We start from the raw sequence: 18483 nt of genomic DNA, 5'->3' as shown, positions 1-18483 counted from the left end.
GGAAATCAATTAATTAGTCAACAAATATTTATTATTTGCTACCTGCTGGGCACTCAGCTAGACTTTAGAAATACAAAGACAAAAATTGAACAATCTTTGTCCTCAAGGAACTTATATTCTATTAAGGACAGAAATTATTGTCAGGACAAAGTATTTAACCTAGTATCTTTTTTTTCCCCCTAAGGCAATTGGGGCTAAGTGACTTGTGCAGGGTCACACAACAAGGAAGTGTTAAGTGTCTGAGGCCAGATTTGAGCTCAGGTCCTCCTGACTTCAGGGCTGGTGCTCTATCCACTGCACCATCTAGCTGCTCTCTATTTAACCTACTATCAAGAAGATGAAATACATGAGTATCTGTTGCACATAGAAGAAATCAGGCTTTTGAATGTCTGTTAAAGTGGGAGATGCTACCTCATGAATTAATGAGAATTCATGAGAAAACTGGTCTCAAAACATACACATTTTGTTAAAATGTAAACTTTTGGTGTTTGCAAGATGTTATATAATTTTGGATGATTAAAGTAAATAAGGGATTTAGAAAGTGATGAAAATGTAATTAATTGATATGGTACCATCAGAACTAGAAAGTTTTAGAGAAAACTGAAATGACTTCTATGAAGTGAAGCAAAGTAAAGTGACCAGAAGCAGGGACATAATATCTATTTTGATAATGACCTTATAAAGAAAAACAACTTCAGAAGATTTTAGAACTCTGATTAAGTGATGACAAACCATAATTTCAGGTATTCAAAGATCAGCCAATATACTCACTTCCTACCAAAGATGATGGTACACAGGAGAAGATATATATTTTTGGATGTTGCCAATAGTGTTTTTTGTTTGCTTGATTATCCATATCATGAGGGAATTTCTTTTGATTTATTGGTTTTTATTGTTCAACAAAGAAGAGGGAAAAATAAAGAGAAAAAAATAAATGTTCATTTTTTTAAAAATCAGTTGAGAACCAGGAGACTTGATCTAAAATCTAGGATGTCAGATTCCAACATATATTTAGAATTAGAAGGTGCTTCAGACATTCCATTCCAATTTGAAATATGAAGGAATTGAGTCTCAGGTGGCAAAGGCAACAAAGGACAGAACCATAGTCGTAAAATGCATTTCCTAACTCTTGTCCTTCCTTTATCATTCTATCCTAAGTGATAGAATGGAATTAAACCACATCCTGGCAAGAAGATATACATAATGAGGCAAAATTTTTGGACATGGCCAATTGCTTTGCTTGACTTATTTGCTTATTTGTTGTAAATTTTCTCACTACCCCATTCCCTTTTTTCTCTAATAGTGGGGATGTGACATAATGGAAGGAAGAGAAAATCATTATTTGCTAATTAAATAAAATATTAAAAATAACAATATCCTAAGCAATCCTTCCATCTATTTCCCTATTGCTGACCCCTCTTTCTCCTTTACCTTCTGCATTCTATAATGTTAACAGACCTACCTATCAAATCCAAACTGCCTGATTTAGCTCTTGGCAATTCTACCATTGGGTCCCTAAATTGGTGAGTCTGATCTGACTGATGAAGCACAGCAATAAATACTTATATCATAGATGTTTATGCCTTTTCATAAGTGCCTCTCCTGAGTATCCTTTGAATACTTTTGACATGGATGAATTACAGCCAACCCAGAATTCACTTACACATGTCATTCACAACAGAATTTGTACTCGTGGATATTGGGGTGAAAAGTTAAGAACACTCACTCAGTGTATTACTTAGCTCATTCATCCTGCTTGTTCAATTTTATGATTTGAGACATATCATGAAGCAATTATAGGCCAATTCCCAGATGCTCAAGGTAAGTTTAATTACTGCAAACTGTGCTGCCTGTCATTTCTCAGCACATTAATGTCAGTTGATGGTAGAACACTTTTATACTCAAGGATTCACTCATCTTCCCAAATAACAGTCTTCTCACTGGCAAGCTGAGAAATTTTTAATCATAATGAAATAGAAATAAAAGGGAAAAAAAATCTAAGGGAACCATTATCATTCTTTTGAGGCTTATCTGGTCAAATATGCTGTCAGGTAATTGATTTTAAATTTATTAACTTCAATGCCCAATTTGAAAAGTAAGAAAATTTTTGATCACAAACATGAAAACATTTGCTGATGGACACAAGAAAGTATGAGCAAAAACTGAAACTTGATTCCTTTCTCTCTCTCTTTTTCTCTCTCTCTCTCCCTCTCCCCCTCTCTCTCTTTCTCTGTCTCTTTCTCTCTCTGTCTCTCTCTCTCTCTCCTTTCCTTCCTCTTTCTACCACCCCTGTCTCTCTTTGTGAGTGTGTCTCTCTTTGTCTTTCTGTCTCTGTCTCTTTCTATCTTTCAATATCACATATACACACATATATACATGTGTATACATATATACCACATATATACACATACACAAATCACACACACATACACATACTAGTCTCTTAAGTTTTTAAGGTAAAGAGAGTACCACAAAGCACAGAGAGGGCTTTGAGGGTCTTTTTGCTTTATCCACCTACTTACCTCTAGCCATGCAACCACTGTGGGTCCATCCCATTGGGCAAAAGGTAACCCCTTTCTTCGGGCTTCTTCCAAAAGTTCATGCCTAAAGCATAAATAGATTGCATATTGTTAGTTGTGGAATGTGGAACGAGATTTCTGTAATTATAAAAAATGGCAACATTAACCCAATTCACTGATCTCCTCCTTTATGAATTCTCATGAAAAACCACCAAATAAATAAATCTCTTATGTCTTGAGCATATGACTTTTATGGCAGACAGTTTTTTCCTAGAAATACAACATTAAGTTTTAACTGGCATCATTTTTAAAAATTAGTTCACTGTCACATTAAATATGAATTGCTAAAAAAAACTATTTTTGCTATAACAAACATATATTTGACATTAAAGTCACTTACATGCATCAGATATATATTAAATTGGAAGATATTACATCCAGAAGAATCTGGTTTTGGATGTATGATTAACATTCTTTTGGAGGATAATCTGTTACCATTTTAAGCTTGTTTAGGCCTGTTTCACGTATTGGTACCATAAATAGTAATTCAACACCTCCACTGGGTTGAAATGCAGAAAACAATTCTAACATGCTTGTATACTTGTATTCTTACTCTCAAATCTTTAATGAAAGTCAAGCCTACCACTTTATAATAAAATATACAATTGTCTCTAATAATAGATTTAACAATAAAAACCTAATTGATGACTTTGTAAATTGTACTTTTCTGCTACAGCCAGGCAACAATATTCTGTTCTTTGCCCTAACCTTAATTTCCATTGAATAGTTTAAAAGGATTTATTGCTGATGTAATACATATCATTTCATAAAACTGAAATCAATACATATTTAATTCATTTTCTAATTACAAACATATCCTGTGTTCATTAGAGTTCTTCCTATGATACTGAATAATAATAAACTTGGTCTAAATTAATTTATTTATACTTTAACTCTGATTTTCAAGTTGATGTTTAAAGCACTTAAAAAAAAAATAATCTTGTATCTGTATTACACAGACTCCTAGAAATAGTGTCTGCAGATACATGTACTTATATAAACAATTATGCTAGGGCATTCTATGCACATCATGCTAGCTTATATTAATAAAGCAGAAAAATACAAATGAAAATTTCTTGTAACACTGGAGCTTATCTTCTTATTGAGATGTTAACAGCATTGATGCAGTAAGAAAAGCAATGAAGAGGAAAGGAAACAAGCTACAGTTACATGGATAAGCCTATTCATTAATCACTTGCTATTTCATTTTGACAGTAGAGACAGGATGCATTGATTAGGTCCACATAGCACCTACTATCTAGAACCCTTTGTTAGGATGCTGCACGTGGAATTCTCTAAGCAACTGCTGGGTAGAGGCAAGGAAAGGAGAGAACAGAGGGAAAGAATTATGATTTCAACATAGTTTTGTTGTTTTTCCATTCATTCAGTTAGGTCCAACTCTTCATGACTCCATTTGGGGTTTTCCCACAAAGATACTGGAGTGATTTGCCATTTCCTTCTCCATCTCATTATACAGATGAGGAAACTGAAGCAAGTCACCCACGTAGTGTCTGAGACCAGATTTGAATTCAAAAAGATGAGTTTTCCTCACACCAGTATTTTCTTCACCTATCTGCTCTTTTCATATAACTCCTTCCCATTATAATCGTAATAGAACCACTAATTAGAAAGTAACTTTGTTCAGCCAATTTCAATTTGTTTATAGAAATAGGGCAATCTAACAACCAACAACTACAATTCATTGAGTTTGACTCAATATAATAATTCCTATTTTAATTACATTTAAACTTTACAACGTAATTTCCTTTACAGATGATGAGGGAACTAAGTGGCACAGTAGGTATAGCATTGGGCCTAGAGTCTCAAGAAAATCTGAATTCAAAATATAACCTCAGACACTAGCTGTGTGACTCTGGGCAACTCACTTCACTATGTCTCTCACTTTTCTCATCTTTAAAAAGAACTGGAGAAGGAAATAGTAAATCATAACAGTATCTTTGCCAAGAAAACCCCAAAAGTAGTTATGAAGGGTCTGGCACAATTAAACAATACAAACCAAAAAAGAAATGAAACTAAGTCTTAGAACAGTAAACTTTTCCCACAGTCATATGCTTAGAAATAGTCAGGATTTGAACCCAGGTTTTCTGCTTACTCCAAGTCCAACGTTCTTTCTACTATACTAGAATGTTTCAATACAATAAAAACTCAATACTGCACTAGGAGTTAAGAAAAAATAGATTAAGAAAAAGCTATGGTATTTAATCTCAAGCAATTTATATTCTAGTAGGAAGGACAAAGTAAACATACAACTGAATATATAATGAAGAGCTACACTTTATAGGAAAGGTATAAATTGGGTAAGATTTTTGAGAAAAGAGAGAACAATAGAACAATAGGAGTTGGAATATAGAGTGAGGTTCTCAGGGCAGATGGATAGCACAGTGGATAGAGTACCAGTTCTGAAGTCAGGAGGACCTGAGTTTGAATCTAGCCTCAGACACTTAAACTTACTAGTTGTGTGACCCTAGGCAAGTCACTTAACCCAAATTGCTTTGCCAAAAAAAAAAAAGTTTCTTTATGTGATTGGACTAACCTGTACCAAGAATAACTGGGGAGTGGGTAGAAGGGAAAGAGAAGTGGGGATAGGAATTGCACTTTTAAAAATTCTGCTTGCTTTATCATACCATGTTTTTTGACTGGATTACCTGATGCTGTGAAACATGGAGGAGATCTATGGTATAGTGGCTAGAGACTTAAGTTCAGAGTCTGGAGTAAGGAAACTAACAACTTAACACTTACTAGCTGTGTGACCTTGAATATTAATTAACTACCATAGCCTAAGTTTTCTCATCCATATAATATGAACAATAGTTTTGGGTCTAAGTAGCAGGAATACTAGCTTTAGATTTACAGCATTTGGGTTTAAATCCAGCCTTTGCATTTCATTACTTGCATGACTTTGGATATGAACTAACCCTTCTGTCCTTAGTTTTCTTATCTCCAAATTGAGGGATATGGATTTCATTTGATGATTTCTAATGTCTCCTCCAATTCTCTATCCTGTGATTCTAAAAGAACATAGGTCATTCCATTAAGATTGCCATAAAAAAGTAGGGGATGCTGGAGAAGGGAACATTGTAAAATAAAAATTGAAAAAGGACATGGGAAGATTAGTAATTTCTGTAAAGAATGTATCTAATTAAAAATCTAATAAGTCTAGATTTATAGATTAGAAATCTAGAAATATTTCTGCAGACATAAATCTGAATTAATAATTGTTAGTAAAATTCCTATCTTTTGAGAAATTTTCACTTTCAAGCAGTAACTTCCATTTTTATATCTGGCACTGAGAAGTAGCTAGATGGGTTCAATGAATAGATCTATGTGAAACATAGATCTCCTCCATGTTTCACAGCATCAGGTAATCCAGTCAAAAAACATGGTATGATAAAGCAAGCAGAATTTTTAAAAGTGCAGTTCCTATCCCCACTTCTCTTTCCCTTCTACCCACTCCCCAGTTATTCTTGGTACAGGTTAGTCCGATCTTGGCGTAAAGTCAAGAAGACCTGAATTCAAATCTGACTTTAGATATTTACTAGCTGTGTGAACCTATTCAAGTCACCTAAGTTTTGTTTCCCTTAATCCATTTAAGAATAAAATGGCAAACCACTCTAATATCTTTTCCAAGAAAATCCTATGGGTTGTATGGTCTACATTTACCATATCATGTTTCTTGACTGAATTAGTTTATCTGATGTCATGAAATAGTATACATCTATGGGGTAGTGACTAAAACCTTACTCTACAAGTGAAAAATTAAATAAAAAGAAATCCTGGGCAATGAGCATCTGACAGTTATAGATACATATATATATACATACATAATGGCTCATTGATCTCCCTGATGTGAAATATTCCAGGTACAGAAACTCCTACCACATATAGCAAATGGAAAATCATCTTTAATTTATCCTGGAGGCACTGAAAAGTTAAGTTACTCACCTAGAGCTATTCATCTGGTATCTGTTTGGCTTAAACCCAGATTGTTTTGCATCCTAGATGTAACACTACATTAATTCACTGGGAATAGTAAAAGTGCCAAAAAAAAAGGCATCTTGAACTGAAGTGAATTTCCTAATCAATCCTTGAATATTGAATATTAAGTGGCTTCTAAGAAAGACCTCCTATTTGGTGCCTCATATTTAGTCTTTGACTGCAAAATTTATCTTTGGAGAAAAAAGAAAAGATAGCTAGATTTCCAAGAGAAAGAAATTTAACGAGTTAAAATATTTTATTTTCTCTTCATCTTTTTATCAATGCCTTAATACCTTATCACCTTAAGAAATGATACTAACAAAATCAAATATTTAACCTGGTTTATGCCACATTCCACATTTGGGGAAGAATTATAATATCACCAAAAGCCAGGCAATGATACACCTAGAAGTGAAGATTATTTTTCTATAATTCAACACATGCTTTTCAAATCCAAAAGATTTTGTCACGTAATAAGTACTCAATAAAATTTGATGAAAAACTATAATATAAATATATACATATATTCACAGAATCTCAGACTTGGAAGGGACTTAGTTAATGCAATGTGACTCAATATGAAAAGAATCCCTTCTACAAAATTCCTGATGAGTGAACATCTAGTCTTCCTGAAGACCTCTAAAGGGGAGGAAAACAATTTACCTTCTAATGCTGCCCAATTCACTAATGGTTAGTCTTACTTTTTATGGAAGTTTCCACCAATTGTCTGACCTTTGTGTTTAAGATTAACAAATCTAATCCTTTTTTAAATAGTTGTTATTGAACCATTTCAGTCATGTTTACTTCTTCATGACCTCGCCTGGTGTTTTCTTGGCAAAGGTACAGGAGGGGTTGAAATGAAACTCAATTCATTTTACTGATAAGGAAACTGAGGCAAACAGGGTTAAGTGTCTTGCCCAGAGTCACATTGCAACTAAATGAAGCCAGATTTGAACTTGAAAAAAATGTCTTCCTTGCTCCAGACTAGTTCTTCAAATGAAGATTGTCATTCTCCTCATTATGTTAAAATATTTCATTGTATATGGAAAAGAGATTGTCTGTTTAAAAGGTAAAATGCTCACAAGAGCAACTATTGTGGATGCTGTGAGCTTATCCCTTATAAAGATTTCTTCCTCCTCTCCCTTCCAGCCTCAATTCCACCTATACTTTGAAGGACTGAAATAATCCCATTATTCTTCTCAATTTTATTGTAGCAACAGAACCTGTAGTTTGTACCATATGTTGAACAGTAGTGAATTAGGTCATTTAAAAAGGGATCTCCTGGGACCCTGTTTCCTGAAGCATGTGAAATAGAAATCTCAATTTTGCTAATGACTAAGTTAACCAATATGGAACAGAATGTAAAGTTTATACATGTTTTAATGAAAATTTGTTAAGAGTATTTGCAGGCAATTTCCCAAATAAAAGTTTAGATTTTAAAAGATACCTTTCAAGATGTAAGAATTCTGGTCAATGCAAGGACCAATCATAATTGCAGAAGATTGATGAAAGTATGCTAACCAATTTCTGAAGTGAAGTCATGACAATGAGCCAAATATTTTTGGGTATGGCTAAATGTAAAAATTTATTTTGTTCAACTATCCACATTTGTTATGGGGATTTTGTTTTTCTTTCTTTTTTTCCAGTTGGAGCAAGGAGTAAGAATGAAAAACAAATGCATATTAAAATAAAAAAGTTATTAAAACTATCTTTTACAGTACTTTACTTCTGAGTTGTAACCAAGCATGCCACAAAGAAGTCACATGTTGTAGACCATTGCAAGTGGTAAGAAACATGCTTTCACCTGGGAGTGGAGTTGGAGATAGGTTATGGGGATTTTGTTCAGGGAAGCATGAGATTCAAGAGTATTCATCCAAGGCAATCATCTACATTCTTTCCTTTTAAAATTATTCTTATCAACCATATAAGCTCTTGTTATTTATATACTGATGTACTGTCAATATCCTCTAAATCTGACAATTTAGAACTCATCCTTGGTAGCCCTGCCTCGGGTACAACTCTGGGTTATGTAAGAAAGTAGCTCTTATCTATGTGGTAGACAATCAGGAAATGCTTACTAACTGAGTTTTTGAAGCACAATTGATTTCTAAATTTGGGTTTGATTCCAATTAGAAACAAAATTGGATTTCCCCTGAAAGCCCTAAGGCATATAGTTCCCTTATTCATTCTACTCCAAAGGCTTCCAGTGGTAATAATCCAAACTATTCATTCATCATTCATGCATAGAAACATCCACAATATAAACTCACCTTTTTAACTATCTCCTGCTAGACAAGCTCACCTTCTACTTCCACATTATATATATATATATATATATATATATATATATATATATATACATACACCATTTAGTTCAATAAAATGAGGGCCTTTGTAAAAAAGTAGGCTTCAATGCCATAAATTCCCATTGCTTATATTGGTTCTTCTGTCTGGAATAATAGTTAATATTCATATTGTTTCAATTTCATTTCTTGCACATTCTAGCTGAGGGAGGCTGTGTTAGTTTTAAATTCATAGGGTTCCTGGGAATTTTCAGAATTTTGAAATCTACAGTTATAATTTGCTGATTTGAACTGGTATTTGATAATTTGAATTTTCCTCACAGGAAGTTCCCAACATCAATGAAAGCATAAAACAAATCTAAAAAATATTTCCTCCCTTTAGCTGTATCTTTACATATACATGTCTAATGGTCTGCATGTACCATATTTTCTCTAAAATAGTAGCTTTAAGATTTACATATCATTTTTACTTTATAGGGGCAGAAATGGAGAGTGGGGGGAAGGGAAGCACAAGTTGAAAAAAGTTCAGTAATTTGTGTTAGCTGACAATGCCATTAAGTGACTGAGACAAGATTTGAATTTAGATTTCCTAACTCCAAGTCTCTGAGCTCTGTTCACTGTCCCATTCAAATACTAAAACAAAGAACTAATGTTCCTTAAGGTCAGAGAAAATGCTCTAACTTCCATTTCTGGCCCTTTTTTGCATTTCCCAAGACACCCAGCATTGCACTGATTACAATTTAGGTGGTACTAACTATTACTACTACTACTACTACTACCATCACCACCACCACCCACTCCTACTCCTATAATCCCACCTACTCCTTGTATTATCTCCTATTACTGCTACCTACTCCTTCTCCTCCTCCTCCTCCTCCTACTCTTCCTTCCTTCCTTCCTTCTTCTCCTTCATTTTATCCACCTCCTCCTCCTCCTCCTAGTAGGGCAACTAGGTAGCACAGTCAGAGTGGCCAGCTTGGAGTCCCAAAGACTTATCTTCTTGAGTTCAAATCTGGTCTCAGACACTGACTAGCTGTATTACTCTGAGTAAGTCATTTAACCTTGTTTAAACTCAGTTTCCTTACCTACAATATAAGTTGGAGAAGAAATGAGCAAATCACTCCAGTATTTTTGCCAAAAATCAAAACAAAACAAACAAACTAAATCTAAATGAGGTCATGAGTTAGATTCAACTAAAAAATAACAAAAATAATACTAATAGCTGTGATTTTTAAGTGACTTCCCATAATTACACAATGAATCTATTTCTAAAGTAGTATGCTTCTTTTATAGGTCTTTCTTGATTTCAGGTTCAGTTTCATTACAACATCCTCAGCATGAGACCCAGCTAATCCAAGCTATTCCAAAAGCATTTTTGGATGAAACTGGTAGAAAAAAAATATGGAAGAAATCTGGGAGCATTTCTGTAGTTATATATGTATTCTCTTCACTTAGAAGTCAAGCTACAACATTTGGACTCTTCCATCTCCGTTTGACTCATCGGTCTTATGAGAAAACAGTAATAATGCTCATTAGGAACATGAAATAAAAAAGAAATTTATATGCAATTGTAAAGGTACTTGGAGTCAGTTTTGACATCAAAGAAGCGATGATTCTAAAAAGAATGTGAAAATCACAGAAGTTGCCAAAATAAGTGGTCATGAGTTATAAACCATATGTGGTTACTTTCTCAAGTCTATACAACCTTTATGAGAATGCTCTTTTAATTCCCTAGAGTATCCTTAATGAAAACATGAAAAGGGAAGAGACAATTTGAGTTACTGATAATATATTTCATTTTCATAATTTTGAACTTAACAGTGATGAAAGATATAAAATTCTTTTGTATCTATTTTTTACTATTATAAAAAAGAATTGATAGATTGAACTTTGTAACTAAAGGATCTTAAAGGAGATTAGCTATTTTGTAAACATTAATCTATAAGATCACATAACAGACACAACTGGAAATATAACTTTATATAGCAATCTGCAAAATATCCAAATTAAGTGAAGAATAAACAGAAAATTTCCACACAAGATATTCAGCATTGCCAATGAGGATATCCTTCATGGAGCCCAGAGAGGGATTGTTTTTTCCTATGGAACCAAAACTAAACATAAAGATTTGAAATTAATAAGAAGCCTCCAAAATGAAAAGCATACTTATTTGAAAGAAATTGACCTAAACATCCACAAGGGAGAAATTCATATTATAATACGATATTAGGTAGACAGACTATTAATTTAGTCCATCTCTATGTGTATCTATGTATAAATCTTGGGTGAAGTATGTTAGCTAGACAATGGACTGACCCACAATTGAATTGAAAAAATATATTGAACTGGATTGCACTCAGGCGATGTCTAATACCTTCCATGAATCCAATTTGTCTGCTCCTGCAAAAGCCCAACATTCTCCCAGAAATTCTATTGGCTAGGAATCAAAGAATTCTACACTTTAAAAAGAATCCAAACTTCAAGAGACTCAGAAAGAAATGGGAAGATGCATAGAGGCATTAAAGGTTAAAAACACATTTCCAATAATGAAATATAAAATTTATTGGAAAGAATATATAAACCTGGAAATGTGTGTGGACTGGTTATATGCACAAAGATAACAATTTTGGGGGCTAAATCCCACAATGTATTAAAAAAAATAGAGGAATGCCACCACAAATTAAATGCATTCTCTATAAGATATAATATGGACTATAATCTCAGAGAATGAAGTGTGAGAAGATAGGGAGCTCAAAGCATATGTCAGAAGATACTATAAGTTATTATTACCTTTGTTTTCTCAAATGGAAGCTCAGAGGTGATTTTCCCCATAGTATAATTATTTCCTGAGTCAACTTAATAGCTAGAATTTGTTATAGATTATGATGTTCTATTTTATGTGTGTATGTGAATATATACATACATATGTATACACACATATGGCAAAAGATATATATACATATATGTATATACATACATATACACATATGCATATACCTACATGTTTGTAAGTTTGTGTGTGTATTTATATATCTAGACAATTTTTTTACCCAAGGAGAAATTTTTACATATCTGAATTGTTAATCTTTAGTACAAATGTACAAGTTAAGGGAAATTCTGGATTACACTTGAATTGAAAGGTTATTTCAATCGATGGTTATGAACATTTTGGTGTTGCCTAAGTCTGATTCTTGCCCATGTACTCTCTATATTCAGAAGTCCCATTTTTAAACCTCAGGAGAGAATTATAGAACAATGATACTTATAATAGAGAAAGAATGTTTCCTTCTATGAGGCTGGACTAACTTGTACCTAGAAGAATTTGGTAAGTGGGGGGAAGAAAAAGAGAAGATGATTAAGTCATATTTCAAAAAATTGTGCTTGCATTAATTATACTCTTAATCATTTTCTGCCTGAATTAGCTTAGATAATTCTGTGAAACATATAGTAAGTGGTATGTTGTGGTGATTAGAGTCTTAGCAGTAGAGCATGAAGACTTGGTAAGAAAACTTAATTGATAAATGAGTTTAAATTTTAATTAGCCACAAAATAGTATGCTTCTTTTTTTTTTTTTAGGTCCCACAATAGCTGCAGGCTTTAAATGTATATCTTAATGAATATGTTTCTTTTAAATAGAAATATTTTATAAATTCCTATCAACTACTCCTAAACATTTCATTTCTAACTACACATATGAAAGGCCATTAAATTTAGAATGTGAAATAATAAAACTAATGCATTTGATCTAATTTCAAAATTATAGCATTCAAATAGAGGCCAATGTTTGAATACATTATTCAAACTCCGAAGTGTATGTGTGGATTTATCCCATTAACGGGCTCTTTGGCACATGAACTGTTTAGAAGGATCCCAATTAAAATGTCCATAAATTTCTTATTTAGGATCCATGAAGAGAAGCCCAGTTTGGCTGCTTTAGTGTGAAGCAGTGTGAATTAAATTATATTCAGGTTCCTTTCACTATTTCCATTCAAACTTCTCTAAAGCTTAAATCTTATTTTCATAAAACAGATTTAATTTCCATTTGATTGTATTTGAGGATTTGCATGTTTTCCTTTCTCACTTCAATTTAACCACTTACAAGAAAAAAAAAATAATGATGTGCAAAAATAAAGGTGCTAGAGACAATGAAATTCTGTGCTTTACATGGCAGTCTTATCTATTAACTAAAAAACATTTATTGATGACCTTCTGAAGCTCCTAATTAAAATCCCACCTTCTACAACAATCGTTTCTGATCTCCTTTAATGATGTCTTCCCTCTGATGATTAACTCCAATCCATCATATATATAAAGCTTATTTTGTACACCTTAGTTGCCTGTTATCCTTCCCATTAGACTGTGAGCTCCTTTAGAGTAGGGACTGTCTTCTGACTTTCTTTCTCAGTATTCCCAGCATTTACTGATGTACATGACAGATGTTTGTTGAACTATATAGCTAGAAGGAACCTTAGAAGCTAACTAGTCCAATTTCCATAATTTCTAGATTAAAGAAATGCAGTTCAGAGTAGTGATATGATATGATTTGTTAAAATCATATTATATGCATTTGAACACAGATCCTCTCCCTCCAAATTCAGCACTAATTCTGTACTGTCTCTCAATTGTTTTCCTTAATTACTTTATTTCTAGGTGGTTAGTTATTTGCACTCAAATACTGCTGTTTTGTTCTCCCTACTGGAATGTCACTTCTCATAAAGTTGGCTAGAAGCTTTTTTGAGACAAGCTTATCTTTTGAGATTATTATGTCACCTTTTTGAATGGTAATCCCTAGGAGTGCTAATTGATTAACTGATAAAACTGCAATGCAAGCACAGAACTTCATTGTCTCTAGCTTTGATTTTGCACAATGTATGCTTGGGTATGGAGAAAGTAGAGTGTTTGCAAAACAAGAAAGTGGAGCTAGGCTCAGCACAGTTCCTGGAGCATATTAACCATTTAATAAATGCTTATTGGTTGATTGAAGGAAAAGACTGGGCTGCAAAAAGGAACATGGAAACTGTATAAGCCACTCAACTAAAGGCTAGTAGTACAGTAGATGGAGTGTTGGTTTAGAGTCAAGGAGACCTGAGTTCAAATCTAGCCTCAGATATATATTGGTTTGCCCTGTAATCTAATGACTGTAATCTTTCTTATCCTCAGTTTTCTCAGTTTTAAAATGAAGATAATGCAGATTCACACTCTTCTTTCTTGTCTTCCTTGACTTCATATTTCCAGAGCTTAGCACATATATTGAATTAATCATATGCCAAAACAAAATTTCTTATGACTGACCTAAGGTCATAGGACCAAAGATTACTTAAATCTGAAAGAGACCCTCCTCCCACTGCTTCATTTTACAAATGAGAAAATCAAAACAACTTTACTCTACTTCCTAAAAAAAAAAAAAAAAAAAAAAAAGGAAAAAAAAAGCAGTTAGGTGCCACAGTGTATAGAGCACCAGCTCTAAAGTCAGGAGGACATGAGTTCAAATTTGGTCTCAGATATTTAACACTTTCTAGCTGTGTGTCCCTGGGCAAGTCACTTAAACCCAATGCAAAAAGCAAAAAAGAAAAAGAAAAAAGAAAGAAAGAAAAAAAAGTGATTTGCTCAAGGTTCTCATATATAATAAATAAAAGAGGGAAGATTTCAACTCAGTTCCTCTACCTTCAAAGCCAGTAGTTGTTCCATTTTGCCATGATTGTACTCCTTTGTATATCTGGGCACATCATTCCCTTACTTGAAAAACTTCATCTTTGGTTTACAGATTAAAATAGTCACTGTGGCACTTGGTACTACAGGTCCTTCAAAATCTAGCTCCTAGTGTTATTTTACACTCTTCCTTTTGATACACTTTACCTCCAAGTCTCCTGGGTTTCTTTCTTTTTGGCAAACTTATATGTCAGGGAGACAATCTGAAGAGGGAAATAGTAAGAAAACTAGAAATGTAGGAAGGAACCAGATTGTAGATACAAGAGAAGAGAAAACTGACCATTGAGATGATGGGAATTATTCAAAAGCACAAAGGGAGAAAGTGGAAGCAGACTTGTGATTTGAATTTAGATTCTCTGATCCCAAATCCAGCAAACTACACCCGAATAGATGGAGGTAGCTTGTTGATAGAAACAAAGATGGCTTTAGAATTGAAGGTTGTTGTCCTTGTTGAATCTTTTCAGTTCCACCTAACTTTCTGTGACCCCATTTGGGATCTTCTTGGCAAAGATACTAGAGTGATTTGCCATTTTCTCCTCCAGTTTATTTCACAGATGAGGAAACTGAGTCAAATAGGATGAAGTGACTTGCCCAAGGTAATACAGCTTGTAAGTGCTGAAGGTAAAGGTGTTGAGTATGTAAGTTCGCCTATTTATTGTGCCAAAAATCTGTGGACAATTTTATACCTTTATAACTCTCTATGAGTATGACCTTAACAAGTGACTTCAGCTCTCTCAACTTCAGTTTCCTCTTTGGTGAGAAGGCTGGGCAATATATGGATCTTTAAGGTCTCTTTCAATTCTAAATTTTTGCTCCTACTGAGCCTGTGAACTTATTAAACTACTTAAAAGAGAATGGGCAGCCAAGGGATTATAGATTAAGTGTTAAAAGAGATTTATATCAAGAACTCAATTAGGAGCCATCTGTTAAAAGAAAGTACTTAATAAATGCTTTTTTACTTGACTTAATTCTGATTTTGTACAAGTTCCCATGCAAGCACTGAGAATACAAATAGCTTCACATCTTGATTATAGTGAAGAAGAAAGAGAAATCATTTACCTAGGATTATGTAAATAAATGAATGTAAAAAAAAAAAAAAATCAGGATTTGAATCCAGGTTTCTGAATCTAAATCTAGCATTGTCCATGTACAGGATGGGGAGGTAATTTCAAATAATAGCATGCAGAACTTCTTGCCCTGCAGTAGGAAGGACATGAACTGCTTTTCCTAGTACTACATATTATCCCAAAGCATGTCTTTACACATAGGTCAAGATACAGCAATGAGTAAATTAATTTTGCAAAGCACATAGAATAAAAGACTAGAGATTATTAGTATAACAACCACTTCCTTTTCCCCCACCCTTCCCATAAATTTCAGTTCAACTTATTCTCTTTAAGTTTGATTAGATATGCTCAAATCACTTCATCTTAGTTAATTTATAAAAACAAAAAAAAAAACATTCATTTAAATATAAATGGAAAATCTTATTTCCCTCTCCCGCCCAAAAAAAAAAAAAAAAAAAAAAAATTTCCCCCTTGAGTTCATCAGCTTACCAGTGCCAAAGATTACAGGGATGTTAAATTTTTCAAATATTTTAATTTTTTATGTTGTTGTTCTACTCTAAAGCAATTTGCCCAATTTGCCCAGCAAAATATTCTGATCTTATCAAAATATTCAGACTTTCTGATCTGATATTATTGATCTCTGATCAAAAAGCAGGATGCAAGGGTCTAAAATTACAAGAGAAATAACCAAACTCTTGAAGAGATCTAAATTTTGTCAGAAACAGTACAAGCAATGCACATTCAAGCAAACTCAGGTTCCTCAATATTGAAGTTATTCCCCAAGTACAAATAGGGTGTTCCAAGAAACTAAGTTCAAGTGAACTGTAGGGGTGGTAGTGGGGACAAGGGCTGGAAATCCTTCATATGTTATTATAACTAAAAGCTGTCACAAAGGTACCTAAATACCTCATGGCTAGAAATTGCCAATAGGCTTCTCAAAACTCCCATTTTCTATCTAACCAGTGACTTGGATTAGAAGAATAAGTCTTTTTTGAGTCTAAAATGACAGAAAAAAAATGGCATAAAACCAAAAAAGATTTTTGTTGTTTTTGCTTGAACATTCCTCTGAAACCAATGATTTCCTTTTTAGCTTGAGAATGAATTCTTCCCATTTTTTAACTGTTGGTAGGTGGTGGTATTTCTGGTGCTGTAACTGAAAGGAAACAACAAACTAAGAAGAAGAAAAAAAAAAATAAAACAAGCATGGTGCTGAAAGTAAGCATGTTCAGCAGTCATTGTGATTTTAACTTACCCAGATGTGCTTTTCATGGGATGGAGAAGGATGGATGGAAAAGAAAAGCACACAAATGTTAATGGATACATTTTAATCCAGAGAAAGCCAAGTGATAAAAAGAAAAGCATCATTTCAGATATGAGAACACCCTGTGGGTGATGGCTCTCTATTTTTTCAGTGACATACACATTAATCATATTGCCTCAGCAGTAGGCTAAGTGCCAGTTCTCATATCTGACAAATCAGCTAGTTTGCCATATGCATACTGTTAGCCAGTCAGAAACATGCAGAACCATATTTTTCCAGCACCTGCTACATCCTGAGAAGGAGTATAGTTCTTTTGGAAAGTAAAAACTCACTCCAACACATTAGATTGTAAGCTTTTTGAGGGAAAAGATTTCATTCTTTTTGCATAGTGCCTGGCACATAGTAGGTATTTAATAAATGTTTATTGATTGATTGGTTGATTGAATAATTCAAAGAAATGCAGAGAACTCTGAATCTCATAGTACTTTTAAGAAGTTACTGTCTTGATTTGCAAAAAAGCACTTGAGTGCTATAGAGAGGTAGGTTGCTTTAGAGGAAAGAACACTTGATAAGAAATGAGAAGAAAAGGGTTTAGGTCCATCTAGATCACTCAAAAGTTATGTGAATCAAGAAACCCAAAAGTTTTTGTGAGATTTAGTTTTCCTATGTCTAAAATAAAAGGGTTGAATTCAATAATCTCCTTGATTCCTTTTCCTCTAAAATCCTCTAATTGTTAGGTTACAAGCACAATTTTTATTCTCTGGATGTAGCAGAGGGGCTGAGAAAATGTGACTGAAATTGGTTCAAATTATTGTTTGTTTTTAAATTACAATGAACTGTGGACATTGTATAAAATTTTCACATGACGTGGTAAGAAATTCACTTCCCTGCTGTTTTTCCTAGTTAGCTATAAGAATTCCCAAAATACATTTTTCACTTATTGACAACTTTGCCAGCTATTTCTGTATTTTTTCATAAATCACTTGGATTAGATTTTCTTATTTCCTTATTTGTCATACAGGAAAAGAGCAAAAGTAAAAATGAAAGGACCACACATTTTGAAAGACATTCATTCAAAGTACATATTGACTTTGTTTTTATTTTGGTAAATCTGCATTTTTAAAAATTCTAGGCTGAACTCTAAAATTGCTATGGAAAACCTTTCTGACTGCTACATAAGCCCTGAATATCATAAAAATAATTCTCATCCTGAGATCCTAAGAAAATTACTTTAAAACATGTTTTCACCTTCATAATACATCAATACACAAATACAACAGAAGCCATGATGAATCCAAAGGAAATTGCTTCCAGGTGGGTGAACCAGCTCACCAGCCAGTCAGCCTCATATCCATGTGGTTGAGTACAGAGGCGAAGTAGAGCTACCAATAATACTGTCCAAGGTATCATTTGCCATATGTCACTACGAACAATATGTCTTCCATAGCTTACCAGATGCACTGAGAAATTATTCTCCCATGAGAGGAGATGAAAGAAATACATCAATGATAAAGCAATATAGTCCTCCTAACCTCTACATTCACTAGTTTAAAACTTTACATAAGCAG

At 33.6% G+C, this 18483-nt stretch overlaps 1 protein-coding gene across 14 annotated transcripts in view; it reads right to left on the bottom strand.

The window, feature by feature from the left end:
- Nucleotides 1-18483, bottom strand: part of PPFIA2 (PTPRF interacting protein alpha 2) — a 678249-nt gene that overhangs the window by 29464 nt on the left and 630302 nt on the right. For 7 of the 14 annotated variants that reach the window (XM_031938557.1, XM_031938565.1, XM_031938559.1 and 4 more), the window contains 2 exons: nucleotides 16907-16915; nucleotides 2523-2604 (listed from right to left, as the gene is read on the bottom strand). In XM_031938557.1, the coding sequence (XP_031794417.1) occupies nucleotides 2523-2604; nucleotides 16907-16915 (91 nt within the window). The remainder of the gene's footprint in view (nucleotides 1-2522; nucleotides 2605-16906; nucleotides 16916-18483) is intronic. The other 7 variants (XM_031938564.1, XM_031938562.1, XM_003770954.2 and 4 more) reach the window with 1 other exon arrangement.

This window comes from Sarcophilus harrisii, chromosome 5 (genome assembly GCF_902635505.1).
Source record: "Sarcophilus harrisii chromosome 5, mSarHar1.11, whole genome shotgun sequence".
NCBI lineage: Eukaryota > Metazoa > Chordata > Mammalia > Dasyuromorphia > Dasyuridae > Sarcophilus > Sarcophilus harrisii.
Note: the sequence above shows the minus strand (reverse complement) of the source record. Positions and strands in the feature narration are given on the sequence as shown.